This window comes from Panthera tigris, chromosome B2 (genome assembly GCF_018350195.1).
Source record: "Panthera tigris isolate Pti1 chromosome B2, P.tigris_Pti1_mat1.1, whole genome shotgun sequence".
In the NCBI taxonomy this organism is placed as follows: Eukaryota; Metazoa; Chordata; class Mammalia; order Carnivora; family Felidae; genus Panthera; species Panthera tigris.
The window spans coordinates 79354417-79381114 of NC_056664.1; the positions used below are offsets into that span (position 1 = coordinate 79354417).

The following is a 26698-nucleotide window of genomic DNA, read 5'->3' on the forward strand; positions in this document are numbered from 1 at the left end:
CACCTCCAAAGGCTGAGCCCCGAACCTTGGCATCGGCCTCCTTTTATGGCTGGGATGGTAGGGCGTTGAGAGACAAGAGAAAAAGGGGAGGGGGCCCTTATCATTGGTGCCATCTGGGCAGTTGGTGGACACAGGAGGCAAACAAGATTACAGAAATTGAAAATATGCGAGGGGAATATCCATCCGCAAGCATCTGGATGGCCCCTTTTAGCTTGTTTTTACTAGCTTTTCTTCTCACCTTAAATCTTCAGGTTTTAGGTAAATCACCGGACATCTTTTTGAGTATAATTATGCTGTATTTCATAGCTAAAGGCAATTTTGCAAAAATTGTTAACTATCTGAAATGGCAAAGCCAGTAACTATGCAGCCAGGTTCATATTAAGTTGTAGTCATGGTATTTTGGGGAGAAGCCAGAACTCTAAAATTGATTTTCAAATAAGGATAGTTGTGTGCAGATGTACAACATGAGAAAACGGTGCCAATTTTGGGTGAAGATTGAGAAATTTTCAGAGATCATTTTTTTCTTCTCTGCTCATGCTTGAACTATTTTTCTAGGCATATTATTAAATTGGGCAATACTAAAGTTGATTGCTTTCCAATAGAAGGTCTAAGAGAAAGAAACCTACTGGAAAATTACAAGTGGAATCTTGTTAAAACATGGCTGAATGAGATTTAAAACTTGGCCTTTGTGTAAAAGAAATCCTGCTATTGTGGCCAGTAAATTTCCTAAAGCAATTTCCATGTCTCTTTATTTAATCCTTATCAAATAACTCCATTGACCACTCAGCCTACAAAAATTTCCACTTCTTTGGAATCCATCATTTTTAGGGACAATGTTTTAGAATTACATTCATCTAAATTCTATGTTGCAGCAACAAAAAAATTAAGATTATATTTATATTTGTTGCCCGAACCTGTTTTCTTGCTCCAGTGGTTTTTCCCCAGTGTTAATGCTACTCTTAGAGATGTCAGGGGGGTGTCTGGGTGGTTCAGTCAGTTGAGCATCTGACTCTTGATTTTGGCTCAGCCCATGATCCTAGGGTCATGGGATTGAGCCCTGCGTTGGACTCTTCACTGAGTGTGGAGTCTGCTTGGGATTCTCTCTCTTTCTTTCCCTCTCCCCATCTCATGCTCTCTCTAAAATTAAAAGAAGAAAGAAAGAAAGAAAGAGAAAGAAAAGAAAGAAAAAGAAAGAGGAAGGAAGGAAGGAAAAGAAAAAGAAACAAAAAGAAAAGAGAAAAGAAAAAAAAGAAAAGGAAAGAAGGGACATCAGGGCACCAGTGTGCATGAGCTCATAGAAAAAGGCCATGCTAGGACACAGCAAGAAGTCGCCATCTGCAAGCCAAAGAGGGAGACTTCAACCCTCCAACCCTCCAACACCTTGATTTTGGACTTCCAGCCTCTAGAACTAAGAGAATAAATTTTTGTTGTTTAAGCCACCTGTTGTGGTGGCCCGAGCAGCTAATACAGCATCATATATGAGTTTCCCAAGCAAAGTAAGTGGAAAATCAGATCATGTGGCCTGGAAACCTTGCCAGATGACTCAGAGTGGCCCTGGTCATGAGGAAGAAGTGAGTGACAAAGATATTTGTGAAGAGTTTGATTGAAATTGTTTCAGAAAATAAGCATGAAAAAAACAATGTTTAAATTTTTTTTTAATGTTTATTTATTTTGAGAGAGACCGAGCATGAGAGGGGGAGCAGGGAGAAAGAGAGGAAGAGAATCCCAAGAAGGTTCCACGCTCAGCACAGAACCAGATGCAGGGCTGAATCTCATCACCATGAGATCATGACCTGAGCTGAAATCAAGAGTCAAGACACTTAACTGACTGAGCCATCCAGGCGCCCACCCCAAAAAATTTTTAAATACTAAAAGCTAATGTTTAGCTATTTCGTTTATATCCCTTTAAGTATCTTGAGTTTGCCAAAAAAAACCTTTGTTTTCGTGAGTTTTCATTGGGGGAAATGGAAGATTACCTTGTAAGTAGAATTTGTGCAAATATGGTTTCATTTTCAGATTAGAATGAAGTATAGCTCTAATATGAAGAAATATGTAGTATGGATGCTCAGTCCAATTAATTTTGGAAATAAAATGACATTATTGTGTATAGAATTTACTTTATTAAAGTGAATTTTAAACAAATGCTGTTCAGATAAGTTTGGTGGGTGCTGATCCTGTAGATACCTAGTCTGAGTAACTTACTTGTTTAAATAATACATCAAATTAGAACCCTCTCCTTTATCCCATGCTCTGGCAAGAGGTGGCCATTGTTTACTGGTTCATAGAAAATGCTGGTATTCATTGAGGTCAAATGGAGATGTCCAGTGATGTCTTCCCATTTCTTTTTCTTTCTGGTGTTCTTTTTTTCTTCAGAATCTATGTGGGCATTTCTCATCCTAATGAGTTACAGGTTGTCTCAAATTATGCATTTTCTTGAAATGTTTATGTAGAAAAAAATCTGTCTATTCCCGAGTTCCTCAGTGAAGATATCACACTACTGAGAAAGGACTTCACTTTGAACTGGGACATGCTCCAAGGTGGAGATACACGAAGCAGTGATTATGAAACAGGAACACTTAACAGAAATTTTCTAGGCTAGTTATTTCTATGACAGAACTGACAAAATGCATGCATAGACCCTCTTCTTTAAAATTTCCCTACCAGAGAAATTCCCCGCCAAATCAGAAGCCATTGTATCAATCTAAAGAGCTTTGCTTCAGAGAGGTGAAACCTCATGAACCATGAGACACAAACAAAAATAGAAATACTATTATTGCCTTGCATTAAAATAAACATGCATTTCAATAAATATTGAAAAATAGGTAATAGGCTATAAAGTGAAGCATCAATTTTGGCCAAAGCAGGGATTTAGGTGCATGTATGTTCCATGCAAGTGATCTTTAGGTGCTTCCCAATTCCACCTAGTCCCAGAGAATATAGTGACGTGCACATAAAGGGCATCATTCATGTGAATAAGCACCTAGGCTCTAAAAGAGGTTGAACTACAGGGTGCCCACAATGCTGGCAGTGTGCTTTTCCAGGGAATCCCGGTAACAACTATCCCCAGTTGCTACAGGTGTCCAATTCCTGCAGCACTGTATATAATTCTGTGGACACAATAGATGGTTATTAAGTGCAGATTAAACCAGTAAGTGTGTTGTCAATGTCGTTTTGGAAAGCTGGAGAAGAGTGGATAGTGGGAACTTTAATTTCATCATAACCTTAAATTACTCTCATCATACAGGTATTTCTGTGGTACATACAGAAGAATGTGAAATGTATAGAGTTACAGGCGTTTATGAGAAAATAGACCAGTATATTAAATTGAATAAAATATATGCTGCTGGAAAAATTATCCTGGAGTATTTATCAATGGCATGTGTGTCGATCCTCATGCTCACATAGCTGCTTCTCGGACTTTTCCTCTGGGGGGAGCTCCTCTCTGAGGCCAAGGTCAGCTGCACCATCATCTTGTCCGGCTTCTCTCCATTCTCCGGCGTGTAGTTGCCCAGGTCGTTAACCTCCCCGTCGCTGTAGCTGCCATCCAGCATGACCCCGCGTGGCTGGGGTATTCCACAGGTGCAGGGAAGCTGCGAACACAGCAAACACACACTGGGATGCCAGCTCAGCTTCATCTCTCGGAAGCCCTTCACAAGAAACTGCAATAGTGGACGGGGTTGCCGTTTCTAGTTTCTTTTATTCCCAGTTAGGGGCAGGGCGTGGGAAAATAATGGTGGTGACACTGTAGTCGTTCTAAAAGAGCAGGTATCCGTTTTTGTTTGAAGTCTACAAAGCAACTCTTAGGAAACATCACGTTGCATCAGAGACCGATGAGAATGTTCATGATCAGATAATTGCCCTGTTCTCCATGAGATCATAAATGGATGTAAGCCCTGATAAAAATGTTTTCTGGTAACGTTATGTGTGTGTGATGTGATGAGGTGGGGATTGAAAGGTGTAGCATTGTGGAGAAACTTCACTCTTATTTAGTTCTGGTTTTCTGGAGGAGATAACCATGGGACCGCGGACAGGGGGAAGAAAGGAAAGCCAGGCGAGAGGGAAGATGATCGGGAAAATGACGGGAGATGCACAAGATCACATATGAAAGTTCCCAGAATGGAGGATGTACCTCCCTGGAGGGTTTTTTATCACACCTCTGTGTTCACAAATAATTGTTTCACAGTATTGAATTGTCATCGATTTTTAGCACTAAACACTGAACACCACCAAGATTAAAGGGCCTATGTCTTAGTTAACTTGGCTTAGCTCCTGGTGTATGGTAGGTGCTAAATAAATTTTTGAATGACTGAAATATGTAGCCCAGGGTAAAATTAGCACTGTGTTAACATATTATTTTGTTTGATCTCCACACCAACCGGTGGAGAAGGTTGAGGATGGGATGTCACTACCCACTTCTACAGAGAAGGTCTGACCTTCTCACAGTCTGTAGCCGGACTAGACTCTATCCCTGAGCACTTTCTTTACTCATGGTAAGGTCACCTTCTCCCGGAGCTTCCGCTCCTTCCGCTCCTGCACCGTGGTCAGGTAGTTGACGGCTGCGTACTCCAGCACCGAGAGGAACACGAACACAAAGCTGACCCAGAGGTAGATGTCCACCGCCTTGATGTAGGACACGCGGGGCATGGAGGCGTTCACGCCCGTGATGATGGTGGACATGGTCAGCACGGTGGTGATACCTGCACACAGAGCGAGAAAAAAGTCCGTGTTTGTCTTTCACCAAACACACTGGGTGGCTTCATGCCTCTGTTCTTTGTCCTTTCTGCTCCTTGGGCCTAGAATATCTCCATCCCTGCCTCTCTGTCCCTGGCCCCTACTCATCTTTCAAGATGTAGTGTTTATGAAGCTTCTCTTACTCCTCCACCGCCCCCTGCTCACCCTTTCCTCACTCCATATACAAACATATTCATTAGAGCAAACGTATCACTTTGTCCTTCTGTAGAGTGCCCGCCCCAGATATTTGGGCAGTAAGATGTGAATTTCCATTCAATTGTTTAAAACAGAGTTTATATATATGAGCAGGTATATATGTGTTTCTTGTAACTCTTTCTCCAAAAGGGAAACAAGAGCACAAGGTATATTTTAGTATTTGTGTCCTTGTTGCTGGTCTTGCAGTCCTGGGCCCATATAATCAGCCATCAGGGCAATTATGGCACCCAACCCCGTGCTGGACCCGGCTGCCTGTTCAGCAATGTTGACCTGAAGACTCAGAGGTCAATTTTGCCAAGAATGATGTTAACCTCATTTAATGGGGATTAGACTTTGAAAACTAGAATGTTTGTTTATTTAGCACAGTAGCTATTCAAGCGATAGAACAACTGTTAAAGGACAGGGCATTTGTCAATGGTATTTGCCTGGGATTTCAAATTAAGCTCAGAATGTTTGCTTGGCAAACACCAAATCACAGGGGACTGGGGTCACCTTAAGGGCCAACTCCAATTCAGTGTCACTAAAATCTGAGGGGGGGGCACCCTCTCCCTTGAAGCCTCTGAATCATCTGAACAATGGGGGTGTGTGTGACTGAGTGGGTGAAATATTTAAAAGTGGGGAAGAGAGTTGATAGCAAGTACCTATCCATGAAAAGCTTATACAATAGGGATTTTCAGACCTGAGTATGTATAAGAATTACCAGGAGACTGTTCAAAATGTAGGTTCCTAGTCCTTTCTCAGAGATTCTGATGTTATACACGTGGAAGGGACCCAGGATTCTTCATTGTTTGTTTTGTTCTTAAAAATTTTTTTAAATGTTTATTTATTTTTGAGAGAGAGAGCGAGTGCAAGTGGAGGAGGGGCAGAGAGAAAGGGAGACACAGAAACCGAAGCAGGCTCCAGGCTCTGAGCTGTCAGCACAGGGCGCTACGATAACGCGGGGACTCAAACCCACCGACTGTGAGGTCATGACCTGAGCCGAAGTCGGACATTTAACAGACTGAGTCACCCAGGTGCCCCAGGATTCTTCACTGTTAACAGATCCCCCCAGGGATTCCGTTGCAAAGATCCCTTGGGCCACCTTTTGAGAAGCCCTGTTAAAGAACATGATTTCTTATGCAGGTGGGCAGAGAAAGCACCCACACACCGGGACCACTGACCCCAGAACATGGTTCTAAGAAGACTGAAGGTGGGTTATTTACATTAGTACATGTGGGGACCTGGAAACAGTTCTTTTGCCACATAGGTTCTTAAGAATGGCATTTTACTTGTGAATCAATAACCCGGTTTTTCCAAGTTACAATGCTAATGGGTTTACAATCAATTTGAAATGAATTGTTTTTATCTGGAAGAAATGGCTTGTATTTTCAGATGCCTGGAACGTGCACCTGAGATGTTCCTTACCTAAAGGGACTCTGGCGGGCACAGCTCTGCGGTCGATCCAGAAGGACACCCAGGACAGCATGACCATGAGGGTGGCAGGAAAGTAAGTTTGGAGCAAGAAGAAGAAGATGTGGCGGCGCAACGTGAAGTTAATGTACAGACGGTTGTACCAGCCTGGGGGACACAGGAGGAAAAGATAGCACACACCATAGCCACTCAGCAACTTCACACAACACATTTTATCTGGGGAATCATAAACACCTTAGACACTTCCCTGGAACCTTGCCATGCCTTTATAAATTGGGAGGGAGAAAAAAAAACATGGAATAGAGTGATTATATGATAACCTGAACCGCATGGGTGAGTCCCTCTCAAGAAATCCTTGGCCTCTGTCTTCTACATAAATGGAGCCCCTTGAGATGGCCATTTAAGGCTTATTACTCATCCTTTGGGACAGAGCCCAGCAAAGTCACTGTCACTTGATTACTTGGAAATGCAGACTCTCAGCCCCACACCAGATCTATTGAATCCAAATCTCTTTTCAACAATACTCCCCACATGATTTATACGCACAATAAAGCTTGGGAAACATTTATTTAAACAAGCCCCTTTGGATTTCTTTATAGAGGAAAATGTTTCAAAGTTAAAATATCCAGCTAACCATAACATTACATTTCAGAACAGTGAAAGGTCACAGGCTCAGCTGAGCTTTAGCTCTCCCCTCGTGTTCTCTACAAGGAAAAAATATGAATGCAGGAGTTCTAACGAACAGGAGAAAGAGGAAGGAAAAGGAGAAGGCAGGATAAATGGGAGACGATGAGGACTGAAAATAAAATGGAGACTTGGCGACATTAACTTGAAAACTTGGTATCCTAGACAATTATAATGCAATAGTGATCATTGTAAAACAATGTAGAGGTAGAGGTGCTATAGACTGAATGGGTCCCCGCCAGATTTATATGTTGAAACCTAATCCTCTGTGTGATGGTATTTGGAGGTGGGGCCTTTGGAGGTGATTACATCATTAGTGGGATTAGTGCCCTTATAAAAGATACCCCAGATCATTCCCTTGTGCCTTCCCCCATGTGAGGACACAGGGAGAAGGTGGCTGTCTATAAACTAGGAAGTTTATAGACATCAGACACTGAATCCGCCAGCATCTTGATCTTGGACTTCCCAGCCTCTAGAACTGTGAGAAGTAAATCTCTGTTGTTTAATGTTTTTTGTTTGTTTGTTTGTTTGTTTTATTTTTATTTTTGAGACAGGGAGAGACAGAGCATGAACGGGGGAGGGTCAGAGAGAGAGGGAGACACAGAATCTGAAACAGGCTCCAGGCTCTGAGCTGTCAGCACAGAGCCCAACGCGGGGCTCGAACTCACAGACAGCGAGATCATGACCTGAGCTGAAGTCGGCCACTTAACCGACTGAGCCACCCAGGCACCCCAATCTCTGTTGTTTAGAAGCCACCCAGTCTATGGTATTTTGTTATAGCAGCCCGAACAGACTAAGACAAGAGGAAATGTTAGAATGCTAAGGTGAAGTGGAGATCCCCTGAAAAATCAAGACTCCTGAGTGATGTATACAGAAGATGAGATGTGCTGCATTGCCATGTGTTGGAAATAAAACAGTGTCTCTGTTGCAGATTATAAAGACTTAAAAGGTTGCACTTCTTTGTTCAGTCATGCGATGTTTTTGGCAATAGAAGCTTCATAAAGACTTGAACAAGATCATCCTGAAAGATGATTAGTCAAGACAGAGACAAGGGTTGGAGAAAGCTGTTCCCCTCAGCTGCCCAGAGGAAGACCACAGAGCAAGCCCTCAGGCAACCAGAGGGGACGAGGCCACCCCGACCTGAGCACTGAGGCTCACAAGGTCTTAAGGAGGACCTATGCAAGCAGTATGGTTAAGAGAGGACTGTTTGGGGGGTGGGGATGAGGCGGAAAAAAAGAGAGAGAGAGAGAATTGGTTGAATGGAGCAGAGAGAATGGAAATCAACAGACCTAAAATTGAACTGTTTGTTGCCTATAAAGGAAGGGGCCCTGGAGATCCTATCAGGGGTGAGATGCCAGCTGCTAAACTGGCAAAGTAATTGGCTCAAACAAACCTCCTCCCATAGCTTCTGAGTCTTTACTAATATTTCCTAGGTTGTCACTTCCAATGCTTTGGTGGTATCTGAAAATCACCTTCCCCAGTGTTTGCCATCCTGATTTAGGGATTTCCACCTTTGGCTTCAAATCCAAGCACACAAGCTCTGCTCGCTTGACAACCAAGCCCCCCACTCCCTGCCCCCCACCCCCACCCCTACCTGTGCTGCTGTAGAAGGCCAGCTTAGTGGTGGTGTGGAATTCTTGGATGAGGAACTGTGAGAGTGAGATCCGCTCATCTGTCTTCAAGGAGTCGTTGCCTTTTTTCCAGTACAGCATGAGGTCATCCTCTGTATAGGCATCTGAAAGGATGGGAGACAGCATCAGGCACGGCCGGCGGCCGTGGGAGGACAGGCCTGCCTGTGGGGCTCCGTGGAAGCAGCTCCAGACCTCCCACACGGACAACTGGGATTGTAGTAAGAGAGTCTGAATAAACAAACCACAGTCTAAACAAAGCAAAACAAAATCCACATTAATTCTCCCCAGTCTTCCAGAAGTCATCAGAGCAAAGCTCTCAAGCCTAAATGCTCATAATGCCTGCAAAAGTGCTCACTTCACAATTCAGCCTGCCATTTATTAAGTTAAAACAAATCAAGTTGTGGGGCGCCTGGATGGCTCAGGAGGTTAAGCATCAGACTTCGGCTCCCCTCCTCTCTCTCTCTTTCTGTCTCTCAGACCAACATTAAAAGAAAAAATGAAGTTGCTATGCTTGTAGATCAGAAATGGATAAATGGCTGCAGTATCGCATATGGTTCAGCCTTACAAGCCCAGGCTAATTTAGCCCTTTCTTTTCTCCTTTCAAAGTGTAGGAATGCATCCATTGATGGCAAACCTATTGCAATACTCTCAGGTAATAAGGGGTGCATTCTAGCAGGAAAGGAGCCACAAAGTGATGGCAGCAGGACACAAGTCCCTTTTCTGCAGGCCTCCTCTTGCTCTTCCTACCCAGGGGAAAATCCAAGTGATTCTCCATAAGGATCACTCCCTCTGGTGATCCCACTTTAGGTGAGCCCACATCTTACTCCGGTTGAACAAACCTACCTGCGGCCTGGACAGAGCTGAGGTAAAACCTCACAGTTGCCGGTCCAGTCTGCTCATGTGTTAGACCGTTCTTGCCGGAGTTCCCTGACGCCCTATTTCATTCCTCTATTTTCTTCTATTTCTTACCCTTGACCTGCGTGATAGTTGGTGTCATGTATCCCCTCCACTTGGCTAGGCTACAGTACCGTTATTCAATCAAACACGAATCTAGGTGTTGCTCGGAAGATGCTTTGTGGATGTGACACCTACCACCAGTTCACTTTAAGTAAAGGAGATGATCCAGGATAATCTGAGTTGGCCTGATCCAATCAACGGAAAAGCCTTAAGATCAGACCTGAGGTTTCCCCAAGAAGAAGAAATTCTGCCCTTCCTGCCTCCATGGGCAGGATCAGGTCCCACCCGAGGGTTCCCAGCCACCCTTCCTGACAGCTTGTCCTGCACATGTCAGACTTGCCAAGCCAACCCCCAGGCTCCTGTAAGCCAATTCCTTGACACTAAATATCTCTTACTATGTATCTCTGATATTCTGCTTCTCTGTGGTACCCTGACTGATGCAACCTGGAAAAAGCTACATTCCTGACGGAGCCGCCTGGGTGTGGTAGAGAAAAGAAGGTTCTGGAGTCAGTGAGTTTAGTCCATCTTAGCACTATGTCCTCAGGCAAGTTACACCCCTCCTACCCGTAACAGAGATAATAGTAACCTTCTCACAGGATCTGGTGAAGATTACATGACAGCAGGTAGCAAATCACTGTGCAGTCGGTAGTGATTTCCTTGGTCCTAGGATTTATTATTCCCTTTTCCCACATTCAGTGCCCTATGGAGCTGTCTATCTGGCCCCTGCTATGTGGGGGGTCAACATCCCTGCCCTCCTCAGCCCTAGATGACTGGAGCCAGGCCACCCCTGAACCATTGCCACAGTGCAGGTAGGCTTACAAAGGTGTCCTGGGCCAAAGAGATTCCTCACTAGGGCTTGGCCACCAGCCAGGAAGGGCCATGGGCATGTGCTCGGTTGGAGCAGACCAGCTGGAGTTATGGGGGAGTCCAGACTGCACCCACCAGAGGAAGCGTTTGGGCAAAGACTGAAAAACAGAGCAGTCGTGTAGAGAGCTGGAGATACAAGCGGTTAGTCCTTGATGCTGCCTCAGCCTTGCGCTTCCTGGAGCCTGGCTTTGAACCTGTCCAGGATTTGTGTGCAAGTGTCCCGATGCCCCTCAGTTGTGCCTGAGAGTCTCAAGCACGACGTGCGCTCGCCTGGGCAGTTCCCTCCGACAATTGTTGCCAAACTTGTTTTTGTCAAGAAATCTTTTCTTCCACAGAAATCTCATTCAGAGGAACAATTAAACAGGTCAAAAATGAGCTCTCTGGATGGACGGTGTGTAGAAACAGCTACAGAAGGAGATCCACATTTGCTGAGCCCTCTACCGCCGTCCCCAGCTCAGGTTCCACAGAACCAAGTTTAAAACCATTATGGGAACAGAAGGTTTTAGTTTCAAACTTATGCCTGATTTTCAAAACGACTCTGGACTTAGGTTTAATATCTTAAAAAGTCATTTGAGGGGCATGTGGGTGGCTCAGTCAGTTGGGCACCTGACTCTCGATTTTGGCTCAGGTCCTGATCTCACAATTCGTGAGATTAAGCCCTGAGTCGGGCTCTGCACTGACAGTGAGGAGCCTGCTTGGGATTCTCTCTCCTTCTCTCTCTGCCCCACCCCCACTCACATTTCCTCTCTCTCTCTCTCTCTCTCTCTCTCACACACACACACACACACATACAATAAACAAATAAACTTTTAAAAAGATACATAAATAATTGAAAAATCACTTGAAAAGCACAGCCAGGAAGGAGGAGCACATGCTGTTCGTGCTACTGACAGTTCTCGGTGTTTGCGATTACTCGCGGTTTGTATGCAATGTCCAGGACAGTCTACTCACAGCTTTCAATTTCAAGTGAGCACGTTTGCGTGTCCAGGGGAAATCGGCTGAAGTCCATGTTGCACATTGCAGTCACTGTTACCCTGCAAGCCAAAAGACAAAATCCAAATTTTCAGAGGCTGCAAAATACAAGTGCAAAATGATCAAACAGAAAAGGCCTCTGTTTCCTTCCCATGTAACTTCCTCCTTATAATTGATAAGCAAGGTGTCAAGACTTAGGTAAGTAGCCTGCGTATAATAAAGTCATTGGAGTACTCCGGTTTTTATGTTTAACTCCAGCGTCAGGGTGAGGCAAACAGGGTGTCTATCTCTGTAAATTCTATCACATTGAAGCATATTAACAAAGCAATGACCTCTATCAATATAAACCTGTGAAATAAAAATTCATGTGATATTGTTTCCTAAAAGAAATCATAGGAGCATATATTGTTCTCTTGTTGATAAATTCCATTTTTTCTGTTCATTTGTCGATTTTATCAATATTCAATATTTGTATACAATGTATCAGGAATAATATTAATGAGGGGCACCTGGGTGGCTCATTCAGTTAAGCATCTGACTCTTGATTTGGGCTCAGGTCATGATCTCACAGTTCATGGGTTCAAGCCTCGCATCGGGCTCTGCCCTGACAACACGGAGCCTGCTTGGGATTCTCTCTCTCTCTCTCTCTCTCTCTCTCTCTGCCCCTGCCCTGCTTGCGTGCTCTCTCTCTCTCTCTCTCTCAAAATAAATAGAAAAAAACATTTTCTAAAAAAAGAAGTAGCAGCTAGCTATTCAAAGCCAAAAAAGCAAAACTGCAGGTGTGAGTGGTCAAATGAGTTGCCTTTCTGCCCAGGCTTCAGGTGTAAAAGGACCTACAGGAAGAGGCACAGCCTGAGGGCTGGGAGGACCTTACCGGAGACTGTAGAGCACTTTCCCATCGGGCTGGACCCGCAACATGACATTGTCCGTGGTGGTGTCGTGGATGAAGGAGCGCTTGGAGTGCACGAAAAACATGTCGGGGACCCAGATCTTCTTCACCAGACGGCCGTCAAACGTCATGCTGAGGTTGTTGGTGCTCGGGAAGGACAGCCTTTCGTCCTTCCAGTAGTGCCTCAGGTAGAGGGTCATCGTGAAGTCCTGGAGGGGAAGGGCAGAGAGGAGAACCCCACACACTGAACCCACTGGGTGTCAGCAGGACACTGTGCACCCCATGGAGCCGTCAGCAGCTGAGAATGCAACAGCAGAGTAGAGGTCTTGCTTCCAGTCCCCGGGGTTTGCTACAGTAGGAGGGGGACTGCAGGGGAGGGACACGGCGAGAGACCGCTAGCAGAACCCGTGTCCCTGAGACCCACCCCATCCCCTGCCAAGTGCCTCCACACTGACAAGGTGCTACTGTCAGCGCTTGTGACCCTCAACATACTGGAGTGAGTGGGGGGCTGGGCGGGACCAGTTAAGCACCCCAGCTCCTTGGCCCCTCAGCTGGGATAACCGTGAGGCGTGTTCTCTGTTGACTCCTGGAGTACCCCCAGTGGGACTGAGATTCCTAGTAGTAACTGGCTTGAGGCTCAGGTCTATGTGCTTCCTCCCCACCCTCATCTCACCTTCCCCCACTCTCTTCTCGATTTTCCTGGGATCACCTCTCAACTTGTGCTAGAATGCTTCTCTCAAGTCTGCTTTTTGGAGAACCCAAACTAAGCGAAGGCTGTAAAAAGTCCTATAAGTCGAGGAGTTGTAGAACATTCCATTTTTCCACCTAAACTCATTAAAAAGGAAAAAAAGGGACACTTTTCAGCAAGTCATCTGCATTTCCGCAGCCAGATATAGGATCTACAGTTGTAGGATATCTGGCAGCTACAACCGCGGACCCTACGGTTTATGTTTGAGAGCCTTTGCCCAGAGAACCATCCCGACGGCAAAAGGCACGGGAGGGAGATTGGCTTTGTCACCGGGCTCTGCTTCATTGCAATTGGGTGGTTTTTGGCAAGTGTGTTAACCTTCCTGAGCCACCTATAAAATGAGTGTGGGCATTCCCGTAGCCAGAGAGTTGTGAGACCCAGTGAATTCGAGTGTGTGGACCTCCTGGCCCAGCATAGGCCCTGTGTGAATCCACCTGCTGCAGCCCTAGAAAAAGAAGCACTTTACCATGTCGACCTCTGAGATGCTGTCCAAGCTCTCCACCTGCACATCCACACCCACAGGAATGGCCGGACCTGCAAATGGGGCATGGCAAAAGCATTTATTCTATTTGAATTTTCACTATAGAAAAGACAGGCATAGGAGCATTTCCCCCCTGGAGCCCCAGTTTCCTCAGTTTCCTGTCAGATTGAAGGTTTGGTGTCCCCACATTTCAAGCTCAAATGAAGCCAGAAATCAAAGGGTTGGATCATAGGCTGCCTCCCTGGAATATTCCAACAAAGGTTTAAAAAAAAGAAGTTTTGGGGCATATGGGTGGCTCAGTTGGTTAAGTGTCTAACTTCAGCTAGAGTCATGATCTTGTGGTTTATGAGTCTGAACCCCATATTGGGTTCTATGCTGACAGTGCAGAGCCTGCTTGGGATTCTCTCTCCCTCTCCCTCATTCTCTCCCCCTCCCCCACTTGTGCTCGCTTTCTCTCTCTCTCTCTCAAAAATAAGTAAATTTTTTTTTTTAAAGTTTTCTTTATCTCACTCAGAATCAGGTGATTCTGAGGTGATGAGGTTAATATAAAGCTTTCTTCTTTGGTTGCACATACTTATCTAAAGATACAATGAAGACCTAGCTCAAAGCTGAGTCTAATCTAAGGAGTTATTCCTTAGCATGGGGTTATCCACTTTATTTTTTATATTTGCCTCCTGATTTTGCAGCCTCTTGTGTCACAGAAGCCAGTGTCTCTGTCTTGCCATGAGAAAGGCTCTACCTGGTTAATAGGAACCCAGAACCAAAGCCACATTCAGGTCATTGGCCAAGCCCACACATCTGTACCTTTGACACAGGATGGGGTAGCTTCCAAGGGCAACATGATGCAATAGGGTGGCCTTTGGCATTTCTAAGCCATGAAATCTTACTATCCATAAAGAGAAGGAGAAGTAGATTGCTGCCCCTTTCCTCCCTGCTTTCAGGCATGGGGGGCAGGCATGGAGCAGACTCAGATTACCATGGATTGAGGTAGGTTTAGATCTAACAGCAGCAGGTTACAGATTAGATAAAGACTCTCTTCTAGAATCTGTTTATTCTTTGGGTCGAGGTGGCTAGAAGAAATAAAAACATGAGGACTGTTTCTAAAATAAATTTTTTATTGCAGGAAGAAACCCATGTAGATGAAAACCCTATTTGACACTGAGCAGGCTGAAATCTGGCAGCTGCAGGCTAAGCTTCAAAGTGCCATGACATCCCTCTGCTCTAGATCATTATTTTCTCAAGCTATTTTCATTTAATTAAATCCAGCAGACCACACTCTGCCCTCAGATACACACCCCTTGTTCCATCTGCCAGCTCCCAGATGAGAATGAATTTAGTCCAAGGTTGTGGTTTCAGAGTATTTTCAGGAGGCAGCTTTGGGATGTAGCGGCCCCATCTTCCCCTTGTCCTTCCCGCAGCCAGCTGCTGGCCTCACTGATCCCAAGCCTTCCTTATCAGGAGTAGTGGTCTGAGGACTGCTCAGCTAGCCTACCCTCGCCATCGGCCAACAGGCACCTTCTGAGAATGTGTTTAGCAGGGCCCACGGTGGGGCTGGGCAGGGGTGATGCTCAGAAGACACTGTGGGTTCCATCTTGGCCACCAAGCACGACAGAGATGTTCTCCCCTGACCAGGGGAGAGCAAAGCTGGGTGGTCCCTTGCTTTGGTTTATACCCAGGCATAGGTGAACAGACCCGAAAAGAGAAGACAACCACGGCGAGTTGTGGCTCATACCTCCAAAGCCAGGCCTCATGCTGAAATCGTGGTCGTCTATCCTCAGAAGCTGCTCTGATTTTGTCAGTGGCGACTTGGTGATATCGGGACTTCGTTTCAGAATTGGACTGCCAAGAGGGGAGAAATGGGTTGAGCACATATTCCAATCAAAGCAGATAAAAAAAATTTCTTTCATTCAGATGTGATCCTGACAGGTTCGATGGGATGTATGATTTCTTCTTTTAAGCTATTGGATGTCTTCTTTCCCTCTCTCCAGCTTTCTAGAGAAATGAACTGACCCAGAAGGTCCAAGACAGTAGTTTAGAATCATAACTGAGGAGCTTTAAAAACACCCATGCTCAGGCCCCACCTCAGAATTTTGGATTTGGGTGCTCTGGGAATGGGGCCTGGCAATTAGTATTCTTAAAAGCTTCCCAGATGATTTTAATGTGTAGCTAATGCTGATAACTGCTGGTCCTGGCCTTACTAGGAAGTCTATCCCCCTCCAAAGCACCATGGCCATTCCGGGAGGGTTTGAGCTAGAGGGGAGAGGAAGTGGGTGTGGGTAGAGCTTGGTACCCTTGACCTCTGTTGGCCCATTCTGTGGAAAGAGCATGGATTTGCCCTTGGAAATGTCCACCATCCTTATTCCATCAGAGGCAGCTTCTTGTTCTGCTGCTGGATTACACCTAGGGCCATTTTTATTTATTTTTATGTTTTCTAAATAGGTAACGTATTTACGGGGTTGGACAATTTTAGAAACGGAAATGCAGTGAAAAGTTTCCCTCCCATCTCTGCCTCTACCACATTTCTCCCATCCCCAGGTATCTCTCTGAATGATTACTTCTTTGCAAGGTTTCTTGTAGGTACAAGTAAATACAAATATATGTCCTTAGTTCTCCCCTTTTTATTTTTTTTCTTTAAAAAAATTTTTTTTAACGTTTATTTATTTTTGAGACAGAGAGAGACAGAGCATGAACGGGGAGGGTCAGAGAGAGGGAGACACAGAATCTGAAACAGGCTCCAGGCTCTGAGCTGTCAGCACAGAGCCCAACGCAGGGCTCAAACTCACGGACTGTGAGATCGTGACCTGAGCCGAAGTCGGCCGCTTAACCGACTGAGCCACCCAGGCGCCCCAGTTCTCCCCTTTTTAAAACCCAAAGTTAACATATAAACTCTCCTACTTTTTCTTTTTTTCTTTATTTAACTATTCTTTGGATTTTTTTCCATATCTAATTATCCCAAGCCTCTTGTTCTGTTTTGTACTACATAGCATCCACTACATGGATGCACTGTAATTCACATGACCGTCCTCAATTGGTAGATATTTGAATTGTTTCTAGTTTTCTGCTATTATAGGCAATGCTTCAATGGCCTTGAATGGTCTTCATCCAGCCATCAACACCATCTCTGGAATCCACAGAAATAACTGACTACCTTCCCTGCTCCTCCTTAGGGTAACACCAGTCATGTGTTCTCTTCAGGGTGCCATCACACACACCTTTCCCCTGGATGCGGTGGTTCCCAAACTGTGGCATGCATCAGTATCTCTTGGAGGGCCTCTTCAAACCTAGGTTCCTGAAACTCCCTTTTCTTCTGATGTTTCTGATTCAGTACGTCTGGGCTGAGGCTCAAGAATTTGCACCTCTAAGAAGCTCCCGGATGCCCCTGATGTCCCTGATCTGGAGACAACACTTTAAGAGCCACTGCCCTGGCTCATTTTATTCTCAATATATATGGTTTCCTCCTTTTTAACTATGTCCACCTTTAAGTCCTTTGCCATCTTCTTTCCTAAAGAAACCTTCATCATTGTGGGGAGAAAAAAATGTGGCGGGGAGACAGAAAACCAGGGCTCTGACCTTCACTCTGACGCTGTCTGCGTGGTACCTTTAGGCGCCTTGTTTCCTGAGACTCAGTTCCCTTAACTGATAGAAGGTAAAACTCTGTGACCTGACAAGGGGTGTGAGGAATAAATGAGGTAATGTGCATGCAAGTACTCTTCAAACTCTAAAAGGTACACAAATGGAAGAAGTCACTGTCGTTACTGAGCTGGTAAGGAAGTTTCCTTCCAAAGTAAGGGAATTAATGTGCTCACAGCAAAGGAAGCATGTCGGGGAAAGAATTTGAACTAGTGAACCAGGACCAAGCTACGCTGCTTACGGATGTAAGGGAGGAAGAAGCTAGGGACTTCGAGAGGAGGAAAGCTGGTCCCTGTTGCCTCCCTCATCCTCTCTCTCACCCAGCTGAAGCCAGGAGCCCCGCCATTTTTCCTTTCCAGTTCTCCTTTCCTCTGGTCCCCCACCTTCTGCCTCCAGCAAATGGACCAGGGGTGGGGACTGCTGCTGAAAATCACCACAGGTGACGTGTGAGGAAGAGACATCTTTAGAATGGTATGTATGTGTTGATGGCCGTGCTTGCCTTGTCTGCTGGCATCTTTGTGTGCTTCTGTCTTTGTGTACGACGAACATTAAAAACAAAGGCATGCTAGAGACAGTTTAGGTACTCAAATCAACAAAGTACTCCTCACCCTTCAGATCTACTGCCAATATTGTCAGAATAAAATATGAACGAAAAAAACAAAACTATGACGCTTCACTGCATTGATTTAGCCTTTTGCTGAGCATTTTCCCAGTACTTACAGGAGCAGGGATTTGGAGGATTAATTACTTAGACTGGTCTGAGGAGATCTGACTTAAAAACCTCTCCCCCTTCGGTTTACCAGAAGGTAAACCTCTCCCCCTTGGGCAGATCAGAAATTGATGCCACTCTTTACTTGAATCTACCACGAAACCGTTACTACAGAGAGTAACACATTGCCAGGTGGACTGTATCACTTGGGCCTCCTTGCTGTCTGGCTTGTGGATTCAGCCACATGGGCACTGGCAGGAGATGACAGAGCAGGGCATTTGTTCCTCAATCTCTTCCTGCTTCAATGCCAGGGACTAGCAATGTCTGTGTTGCTCTGTAATTACAGATAATCACAGTATCTTCAATAATTTCCAATAATACTATTTCCCCTCCAGGCCTGTGGGTAGTCATGGCTTCCTTCTGTTCCTAGTCCTGGTTGGTTCCCTGAACCTTGGCCACAGCTCTGCGAGTAGTCCCTTTGTTCAATTATTGTTTAAGCCCTTTTGAGTGTACTGCTGTTTTCTGCCAGGACTCGAATGATGCACACACACCGGGCTGATGCATAGAGATTATGTCATCTGTAGCAAAGTGGAACAGAGGCAGGAGCTCGGCAGCAGTGGGTCCCAAGAGTGGGTCCCAGGCATAGGGAAAAGCTAAGATTGGACGGAGGGCTGCTCCTTGGGCTACAGGCCATCACAACTGATGGTCGGCAGGGACAGGCTGAGACCACAGGCCACCAAAGGCAGAGTCTTATCTTTAGTACCTTGTACAGTGCTGGGTTCCTGTGGGCTCTCAGCGCATGTTAATTGAAGGAAGGAAATGGCCCCCTAGATGGGCATCTGAAAAGGGAAACAGGAGGAACTGAAAGAAGGGCTCAGAATGGAAATTGAGCTCGACCCAGTTCTTTCTTTGGCTTTGGGCCAGCCTGAAACAGAACTGGGCTCTGAGACGCCACTGCCTTTCCCATCGTGAAGCCTAGATTCTAGCCTAGAAAAGACTGATAAACAGGATTCTTAAAGTCTTTTTCATTGATGTTTAATATTTTTAAATAACATTTTTGCCCTTATGTGCCCATGTTTTAAAAATTATAAAATAAAGGAGAAAATAAAAACCATTCAAAAATAATCTTTGCCAGCGTGCCTGGGTGGCTCGTCAGTTAAGCATTGGACTCCTGATTTCGAGAGGTCATGGTCAGGTCATGATCCCACAGTTTCATGAGTTCAAGCCCCACATTGGGTTCTGTGTCGACAGTGTGGAACCTGCTTGAAACTCTCCCTCTCTCTCTGCCCTTCCACTGCTTACACTCTCTCTTTTTCTCAAAAATGAATAATAAATAAATAAAAGAAAGAAATAATCTTTGCCATCTGTATATACCCTCATCCTTTGAAAGGAGAAAGAGAGAAAAAGAGGAGATACTGTAACTTGCTTTTAAACTCAAGTTGCAATATATCATGAAATCTTCTACATGGCATTGGCATCTTTTTACCAGCCAGAAGTATGATTATTCATTTTTTTAAAAGTAGGCTCCACATCCAATGTGGGGCTTGAATTCACAACCTCCAGCTCAACAGTCACACACTCTACTGACTGAGCCAGCCAGGCACCCCTGATTATTAATCTTGAAACGAAGTATGACACACAGAAAATAATAGGAATAACCAACAGTGCTTGAGTACTTACTATCTGTCAGGTACTATGCTAACTTACATTACATGTATTATCTAGGGTTAGTCCTCATAACCTTGAGGTAGGCTTTATCATTATTCCCATTTTATACATGAGGAAACTAAGACACAGAGGGTCTGAGTAACTTGCTAAAGTGATGGATCCAGGAGTCAAATCCAGAGGGTCTGGCTCCAAGGGTTGGAAGTAAGGTCAGTACAGTGTCTTGTTGGAAGATTTGGCTCTGATTGCCTGGAATTTGGGTTAGATGTAAAAGGTCTAAGCTTATCTTTCCCTCACATAAGTGCTAGCATGGACTCAGCACAAAATCGATGCCCACACATTTATTGAATGGGCCTCTGGGAAGTTATGGAGAAAGCACAGACATGTCCCAAGTTATGATGATATAGGATAACATTTGAAACAGCTTTGGGGGCAGTAAAGTTTTGGGCTGTACATTTTTTGAACACCCATGTTCATCCTATCCTTTTGGAAAGAATGAAAAGTTCTGACCTATGGTACATCCTGACATTTCCTTCTTATAGTTCCTAGTCAGCTTGTGTGTGGATGGTGTTTTCCCAAAGCACATCTCAGAACTCTCTCAGAGGTTAGGTAGAGCAGGGTTGGGAACCCATGATGAGCAAGGGGTCTGCTGGACGTCTCCCTCATTTGGCTAAGAGCAGAGCACCTGATAAGTTATACTTCACTTTGCTGATGAGGTCACCTCTGAGAAGATAGAGAACTTAATTTTGACAAGGAAGGAATCTTTTCAACTAGCTAATGGAAACACTCTTGTTTTCGTGGCATGTGTAATAGCCATGTATACATAAAGGCTCTTTCTCTGCCTCAGCTCCCCCCACTTCTGTCTCCCACAGCTGCTGGTTACACCTCTATGCCTTTGCTCCTGCTGTCCCATCTGTCTGGAAGTTCCTTGCCTCCACTCTTCATACTCCTTACCTAGACAATGCCTCGTGTTCCCAGATCAAGTGTTACCTCTTCCTGGAAGAATTCCTAGGTTTCCATCCTTCCCGCCCAAATCAACACTTCTCTTCTTCACATGCCTTATTAGAATGTGCACCAGCCTGTGTGGCCAGGGGCCTTCTGACCACTTCACGCACTTCACCGTGAGCTATATCAGGGTGGGATCTCTCTCGTACATCTCTGTAGCCCCAGCTCCTGGCAGTGTGAAGAAATCAGATTTCACAAAAACACGTACAAAATACAAAAGGAGAAACATAAACCTAAAGGTGTATCCTAAAGAGTTGAATGGACCTGCGAGAAATGTGCCAAGGAGGCCAAGGCTTAAACGAGGTGAGACTCAAGAAAGGTGCTAAAGACAAGGAGCTTTCCCTAAAGTATTCTGAGCCAGAAGAGTCAGCAGAGGGAAATACACTGCTTGGTGGGTAGGCAGCAATGTTAACAAACGGTAAGGGTCAGGCTGGGAGTCTGCTAATAGAATCCAATCTCCATCAGAGAGACTGGCCTTCGCATTGGGAAGGGAGCAGTGAAAAGAAATAGTTGCTGCCCAGCATGGTGAAAATGCTGGCATGAGGTCATCTAACTCAGGGTATCTCAGTATGAATGCACTTTGGGGTCACCCGAGGAACTTGAAACTTCCCAAGCCACACTGCACACCAGGGGTGGGACCCAGCCATCAGTAGCTTTCAAACCTCCTCTGCCAATATTGAGAACCACTTACTGTTCTAGCTTTTTTAATGGAACGCAAGCCTACAGACCCAGATGTATTACAGCTTGGGAAACTTAAGGATTATGCAGCAGAGAAAATCTGGAAAATAAGAGAGAGGCCAGAAAACTGAAGATGGGAAAATGCTTCTTGATAGTGACAAAGAACAAAGGGTATCATGAAAACTGTGGAAGTTAAGCTCCAGGTTGTCTCCTGGCCATGTGCTAGAACTTTGATTACAAAGACAACTTAGGAACGTTGCTGTGTCCCATTACGTCAATGGCATGAAACTAGTGAGAGATCAGACAGAGCAAGACATCCTAAACCCTAAACTGATCTCCTTTCCCTGGGAGGGGCCTCCATTTGGCATATCCGGGGAAAGCCACTGGGTGATGTGTGTAGCATAACTGTCCTCAAAGCAGAGACGAGCCCTAAGGGGGTCCGGTAGAATGACAGTCTGCACAGGAGCTTCTTATCTGTGCCCATGACAAGATGGCATAGGTGGGGCCCAAGGTCTTCAGGGGTTTCCTGAGCTTTACAACATCTGAAGCACTTTCCCATAGTTTGGCTCACACAGTCCTTACAATAACCCTGAGGTGACAGACATAATTGACTCCACTTGACAGAAGAAACAGACTCGAGGATGTCAAGTGACTTGTCTAAAGTCATGGAGTGACTATGTGGCAGTTCCAAGTCCCAAAGCCGAGCCTTCTTATCGTTTGGAGCCAGTCTTGCCACCACTGCCCCATCTAGCTGAGGGGCTTTGGTGATGGATTCTCGGGGTTGCCTGTAACTGCGCCTGCCCAAGCCAAAACTTCAAAGGAAATCATCACGGGCACAGCCAGGGTTCCACCTTACCTTAAGGGAACATAAATTCAGAGCTATGATGGTAAGTAGGATAAGGGCTTGGGAGTGGGCACTTAGCTGGCTGTTTTATATGGATGGCCAGCGAACATTTCCCTGAAAGTGACAATCAAGCAGAGGCCTGAAGAAGATGAGAAAGCAACCTCCCGATGCCAGAAAAGAGTGGACAGAGGCCATGAAGTGGGGCTGCACAGTGTGCCCCAGGAGCAGCAAGGAGGTCCGTGTGGCACTAGAAGGGAGGTTGGGGAGGAGACATGGGCCAGACCGGCCAAGTTTGCTCTGCTGCTTACCTGAGACTGAACACGGGGCTGCTTTCCAGTGTGCCCACCGTGAGTAAGGCTGCTAGGATATGTTTTGTTTTTTTTTTTTTTTAAGTAAAAAAAGTTTTTAAACATTTATTTATTTTTGGGAGATAGAGATGGAGCATGAGCAGGGGAGAGGCAGAGAGAGAGGGAGACACAGAATCTGAAGCAGGCTCCAAGCTCCAAGCGTCAGCACAGAGCCCTACATGGAGCTCGAACCCGCGACCCGGAAGATCATGACCGGAGGCGAAGACAGATGCTTACCCAACTGAGCCACCCAGGAACCCTGCTATGATATTTTGTACACATTGCTCTCTGAGGCATTGACCTAGCAGGGAAGATACCTGCCAGCACACGGTCTCAAGCCCCAGCTTTTCTGGCTGTTGACAGAACACCACACGTTTCTGCTATCAGTTTCTGTTTCCTCTGCTGCGAAATAAGGGATTGGGTGATGGGGGAGCTTGGAGACCTTTCAAGTCTGTTCCAGAAGTCATCACCCCTATGGTACTAAAGGCACTTTATAGCTCTAGCCCTATGGGTGGATGGCAATGTGGAAAGGGTCAGTCCACTGGCAGAGCCCCACAAATATGGTTTTGGCTTCCTCGCAGACCCCCCAGCACAGGGTATATGTGAGTGTGTGTGTCCGTGTGCATTTAACTTTTATTTATCTAATAAGGATGTTATCATAATGTTATTTATATTACATTTCTTGAATTGCTATAGAGGCTGTGCATTTTTCCACGTAGTGAATAAGTATTCTGTATTTTTCCTTAGGTATAAATAGCTCATTTCTTTTGATTTCTTATTAAGTGGAATTTTGGGTAAGTAACCGATAATCTGCTTTTCAAACCACAACCTCTAAGAATGTGTGATGGGTAATTTTATATGTCAACTTTGCTAGGCCATGGTACCCAGTTTTTGGTTAAATACAAGCCCGGATGTTACAGTGAGGTATTTTTAAACATGTGATTAACATTTACATCAGCAGACTTTCAGCAAAGCAGGTTGCTCTTCATGGTGTGGGTGGGTCTCATCCTATTAGATGAAGGCCTTAAGCGAAAATGCTGAGTCCGCTGAGGAAGTGGGAATTCTGCCTCCAGACTGTCTTCAGACTCAAGATGCAACATCATCTGCCGCTGAATTTCTGGACTGCTATCTGCCCCGTAAGTTTCAGACTCGGTAGCCCCCACAACCACATGAGCCAATTCTTTCAAAGGAATAAATCCTCCTCCCCACCTCTCCCTCCATACATACGTATATATTTCAGTACATCACACAATATATCTATGTAATACCATATATACAGATAGACAGATACATATCACATGCATCCTACTGGTTCTATTTCTCTGGACAACCCTGACTAATACAGGATGTGTATACTCATGGACACCTAAGGTCTGCACACCTGTGGGAGACCTGAGCTTCCTGGAACCAAAAGACAGCAGGGATTGTGTCTGGTGTGGGTGGACCAGCCCAATTTCATTTGCCTTCTGATCTTGTCTCAGAGTCCTAGCTCAAGGTCATCTGATCAAGCCTTCTTCTTGCCACCATGACGGACTCCTGTTCCCACCAACCTGGCAGGTCCTTGGCACACAGGCCTGGGCTGCTATCACCCTCAGTGACAGGGCACAGCAAGAACATGCTTGTCACCCTGCGTCTCTTGTAAAATCTTGACCTAGATCGTCTCTTTTATCTTGTACATACGTCCCAACATAAATTTCCTATGCTTTCCCATTTGAAGACACTGGATTGCTTTCTTTTAATTTAAAGCTTTGATTTATTTTCTACCTATTCTCTTTATCAGAATTCTCAGGTTGTATTTTTCCCATTTATTATAGTTCTTTAGCTACTTTCTAGATACCACTTTTGACCTTGTAGAGATCTGTCTCTATTTCCAATGCTACCCCCTTTATGAGCAAACTTTGTTTACTGATCATATACTATCCACCATGTACCTACATGCGTTTGAACACTTAAAGCTCTCAATAAATGTCTTTTGAGTAGAATTCCCATCACTAATTAAATATATCCGCTTTTACAAAAACAAAACCAGGGGTTCCTGGATGGCTCAGTAGGTTGAGTGTCCAACTCTTGATTTTGGCTCAGGTTATGATCCCAGGGTTGTGGGATCGAGCCCCACATCAGGCTCCTTGCTGAGGTAGAGCCCATTTAAGGATTCTCTCTTCTCTCCCTCTGTCCCTCTCCCCTGCACTTCACACTCTCTTTCTCTCTCTAAAATTAAAAAAAAAAAAATTTTTTGTAAATAAAAAACCAAGACCAAAATAAGCATGCAAATAAAGGGTATGTTTGTCAAGGAGCCAGCCTGCAATGCATTTTGATAAGTGAAGTGACTAAGTGAACTTGTCCACTTACCCACATCTCGCCCTCTCACCTGGAAGTGGAGCAGGACCAGGCCTAGAAGAGTGAGTGGTAAAGGCCCACAAGGGGACTTGATGTCATAGTAATTATAAGTCACAATCACTTGTTTGAAGTGAGGCAGCTTATAGTATGGGAAGGGGCTCAGATTTGTCACCAGTCAGACTTCAGTGTGAATCTCAGGGTAGCCACAAACTAGCTGTAAACCTTGGGCAAGTTACTTGATCTTTCTGTGCCTCAATTTTCCATAAAATGGGGAAATAATACTAACTTTACAAGATTGCTATAAAGATTAAGCCAGAAAATGTTTGAACCACATAAAACGGCTGACATTCAACTGGTTTTGACCTAGAAAAACATTTTCATATAGTTCAACCTGAACCTTACATCTGTCAATGTAATGTCCTGTTCTCACTTTATGATGGTGAGAGGAGGGCACTGGACATGGAGAAAAGAGGGATGTGGAATTCTGAAGGGATTTTACATGACCCTGCCACAGGCATTGTACATCTGGGGACTTTTCTCTTCTCATCTTTAAAATGAAGGGATTTCTAAGGTCCTTGAAATTCTGACATTCTGTAAAAATTATTTGATTAAATGTCTGTCACCTCCACTAAACTCAGCATCTCAAGGGATCACCATTGCCTCCACCAAGCCCTGGGCACAGTACCTGAAGCATAATGTAGTGAGTACATATTTGTGGGGCGAATAAAGTACAGGAATAGCAAAAATCAGAACTCATTTATTCATGCTTAACACTTCTTGAGTATCTATCATGTATCCGATATTGTACTTGAACTTGGGGAGACAAGGATAAAGGTGCTAGTGGAGTCCTTGTTATGGACTGGACTGTGACCCCCCCCCCGGCCATCCATATGTTAAAACCCTAACTCCCAGTGTGAATATATTTGGAGATAGGGCCTATAGGGAAGTAATTACAGTTCAATGAGATCATAGTAATGGGGCTGTGATCCAATAGGACTCACGTCCTTACAAGAAGAGGAAGACACCAGAGATGCCCCCTCTGCCCCTGCTGGCAACTGCAGAAGAAAGACCATGTAAGGACAGAGCAAGAAGGTGGTTGTCTATAAGCCAGGAAGAGAGCTTTCACTAGAAACCGAATTTGCTGGCACCTTGACTATGGATATCTAGCCTCCAGACCTGTGAGAAAATAACTGTCTATTGTTTAAGCCACCCAGTCTGTGGTAATTCATTATGGTAGCCTGAGCAGACTAACACAGCCCTCAAGGAGCTCATCATCTATAGAAGCCGAGGCAGATGAGGAGGAAGTGCTAATGCTGAGAGATTAGTCCTCTGAGATGGTACAGACTGGGCTGTGGAAACTCCCAAGTCGCCCAGTTGAGACTGAGAGGCAGGGGTGGAGGAGGGCCAGGAAGGCTCCTCCAAGAAAGTGACGTCTCTGGTAAGCATAGGAGCAGGAAAAGAAATGAGCAGGAGAGAGAGGAAAGGGAAGGAGGGCATCATGAGCATGGGAGCAGCCTGAGCACAGGCCTCAGAAAACAATTAAGACTGAGTGAAAGGTAATAACTGGACAAGAACCAGGAGCACAAAGAGAGTCAAAAGTTCGAGCAAACCATCTGGAGAATTGGGGGACAAGATGAAGAGTGGACAGCACTTACGCAGGACAAAATCAAATTCCAAGACACTCTGGGCAATCAGAGACCCAGTTCGTAATTAAGTGGCTTGTGCTTTGTCAGGACAGGGATTTGAGAGCAAATGGCTCTTGCCTCATCACCACCTTTCCCCTGGCTTCCTTGCTTCATCACGTGAACCCACTGGGTCTCTTCTGGCCTGAAAGCTCTCGCCTGCCAACCTCACCAGTCGCAGCCTTTCTGGGCACAGCTGAGTTGCTTGTACGAGT

At 45.1% G+C, this 26698-nt stretch overlaps 1 protein-coding gene across 5 annotated transcripts; it reads right to left on the reverse strand.

The window, feature by feature from the left end:
- Positions 1-1864: 1864 nt before the first annotated feature.
- GABRR1 (gamma-aminobutyric acid type A receptor subunit rho1) lies at positions 1865-24843 on the reverse strand. Of its 5 annotated transcripts, XM_042986796.1 has the most exons (10): positions 24814-24831; positions 20545-20763; positions 15319-15425; positions 13572-13639; positions 12343-12566; positions 11448-11530; positions 8636-8776; positions 6352-6504; positions 4501-4697; positions 1865-3590 (listed from the first exon to the last, which is right to left on the reverse strand). In XM_042986796.1, the coding sequence occupies exons 3-10, from the start codon at positions 15335-15337 to the stop codon at positions 3297-3299; spliced, it is 1179 nt and encodes a 392-aa protein (XP_042842730.1). In that variant the 5' UTR covers positions 15338-15425; positions 20545-20763; positions 24814-24831; the 3' UTR covers positions 1865-3296. The 5 variants fall into 5 exon arrangements, with proteins under 5 accessions (XP_042842730.1, XP_042842733.1, XP_042842734.1 ...); XM_042986799.1 differs by lacking the exon at positions 20545-20763 and having other exon boundaries at positions 24814-24843; XM_042986800.1 differs by lacking the exons at positions 20545-20763; positions 24814-24831 and adding an exon at positions 24833-24841.
- Positions 24844-26698: the final 1855 nt, after the last annotated feature.

Coding starts and splice junctions, on each gene's coding strand:
- GABRR1 (XM_042986799.1), bottom strand. Junction 12,567..13,571: donor GCATCTCAGAGGTCGACATG/GTAAAGTGCTTC, acceptor CTTCCCCTCCAG/GACTTCACGATGACCCTCTA. Junction 8,777..11,447: donor CTCACTTGAAATTGAAAGCT/GTGAGTAGACTG, acceptor CCATCCTTTCAG/ATGCCTATACAGAGGATGAC.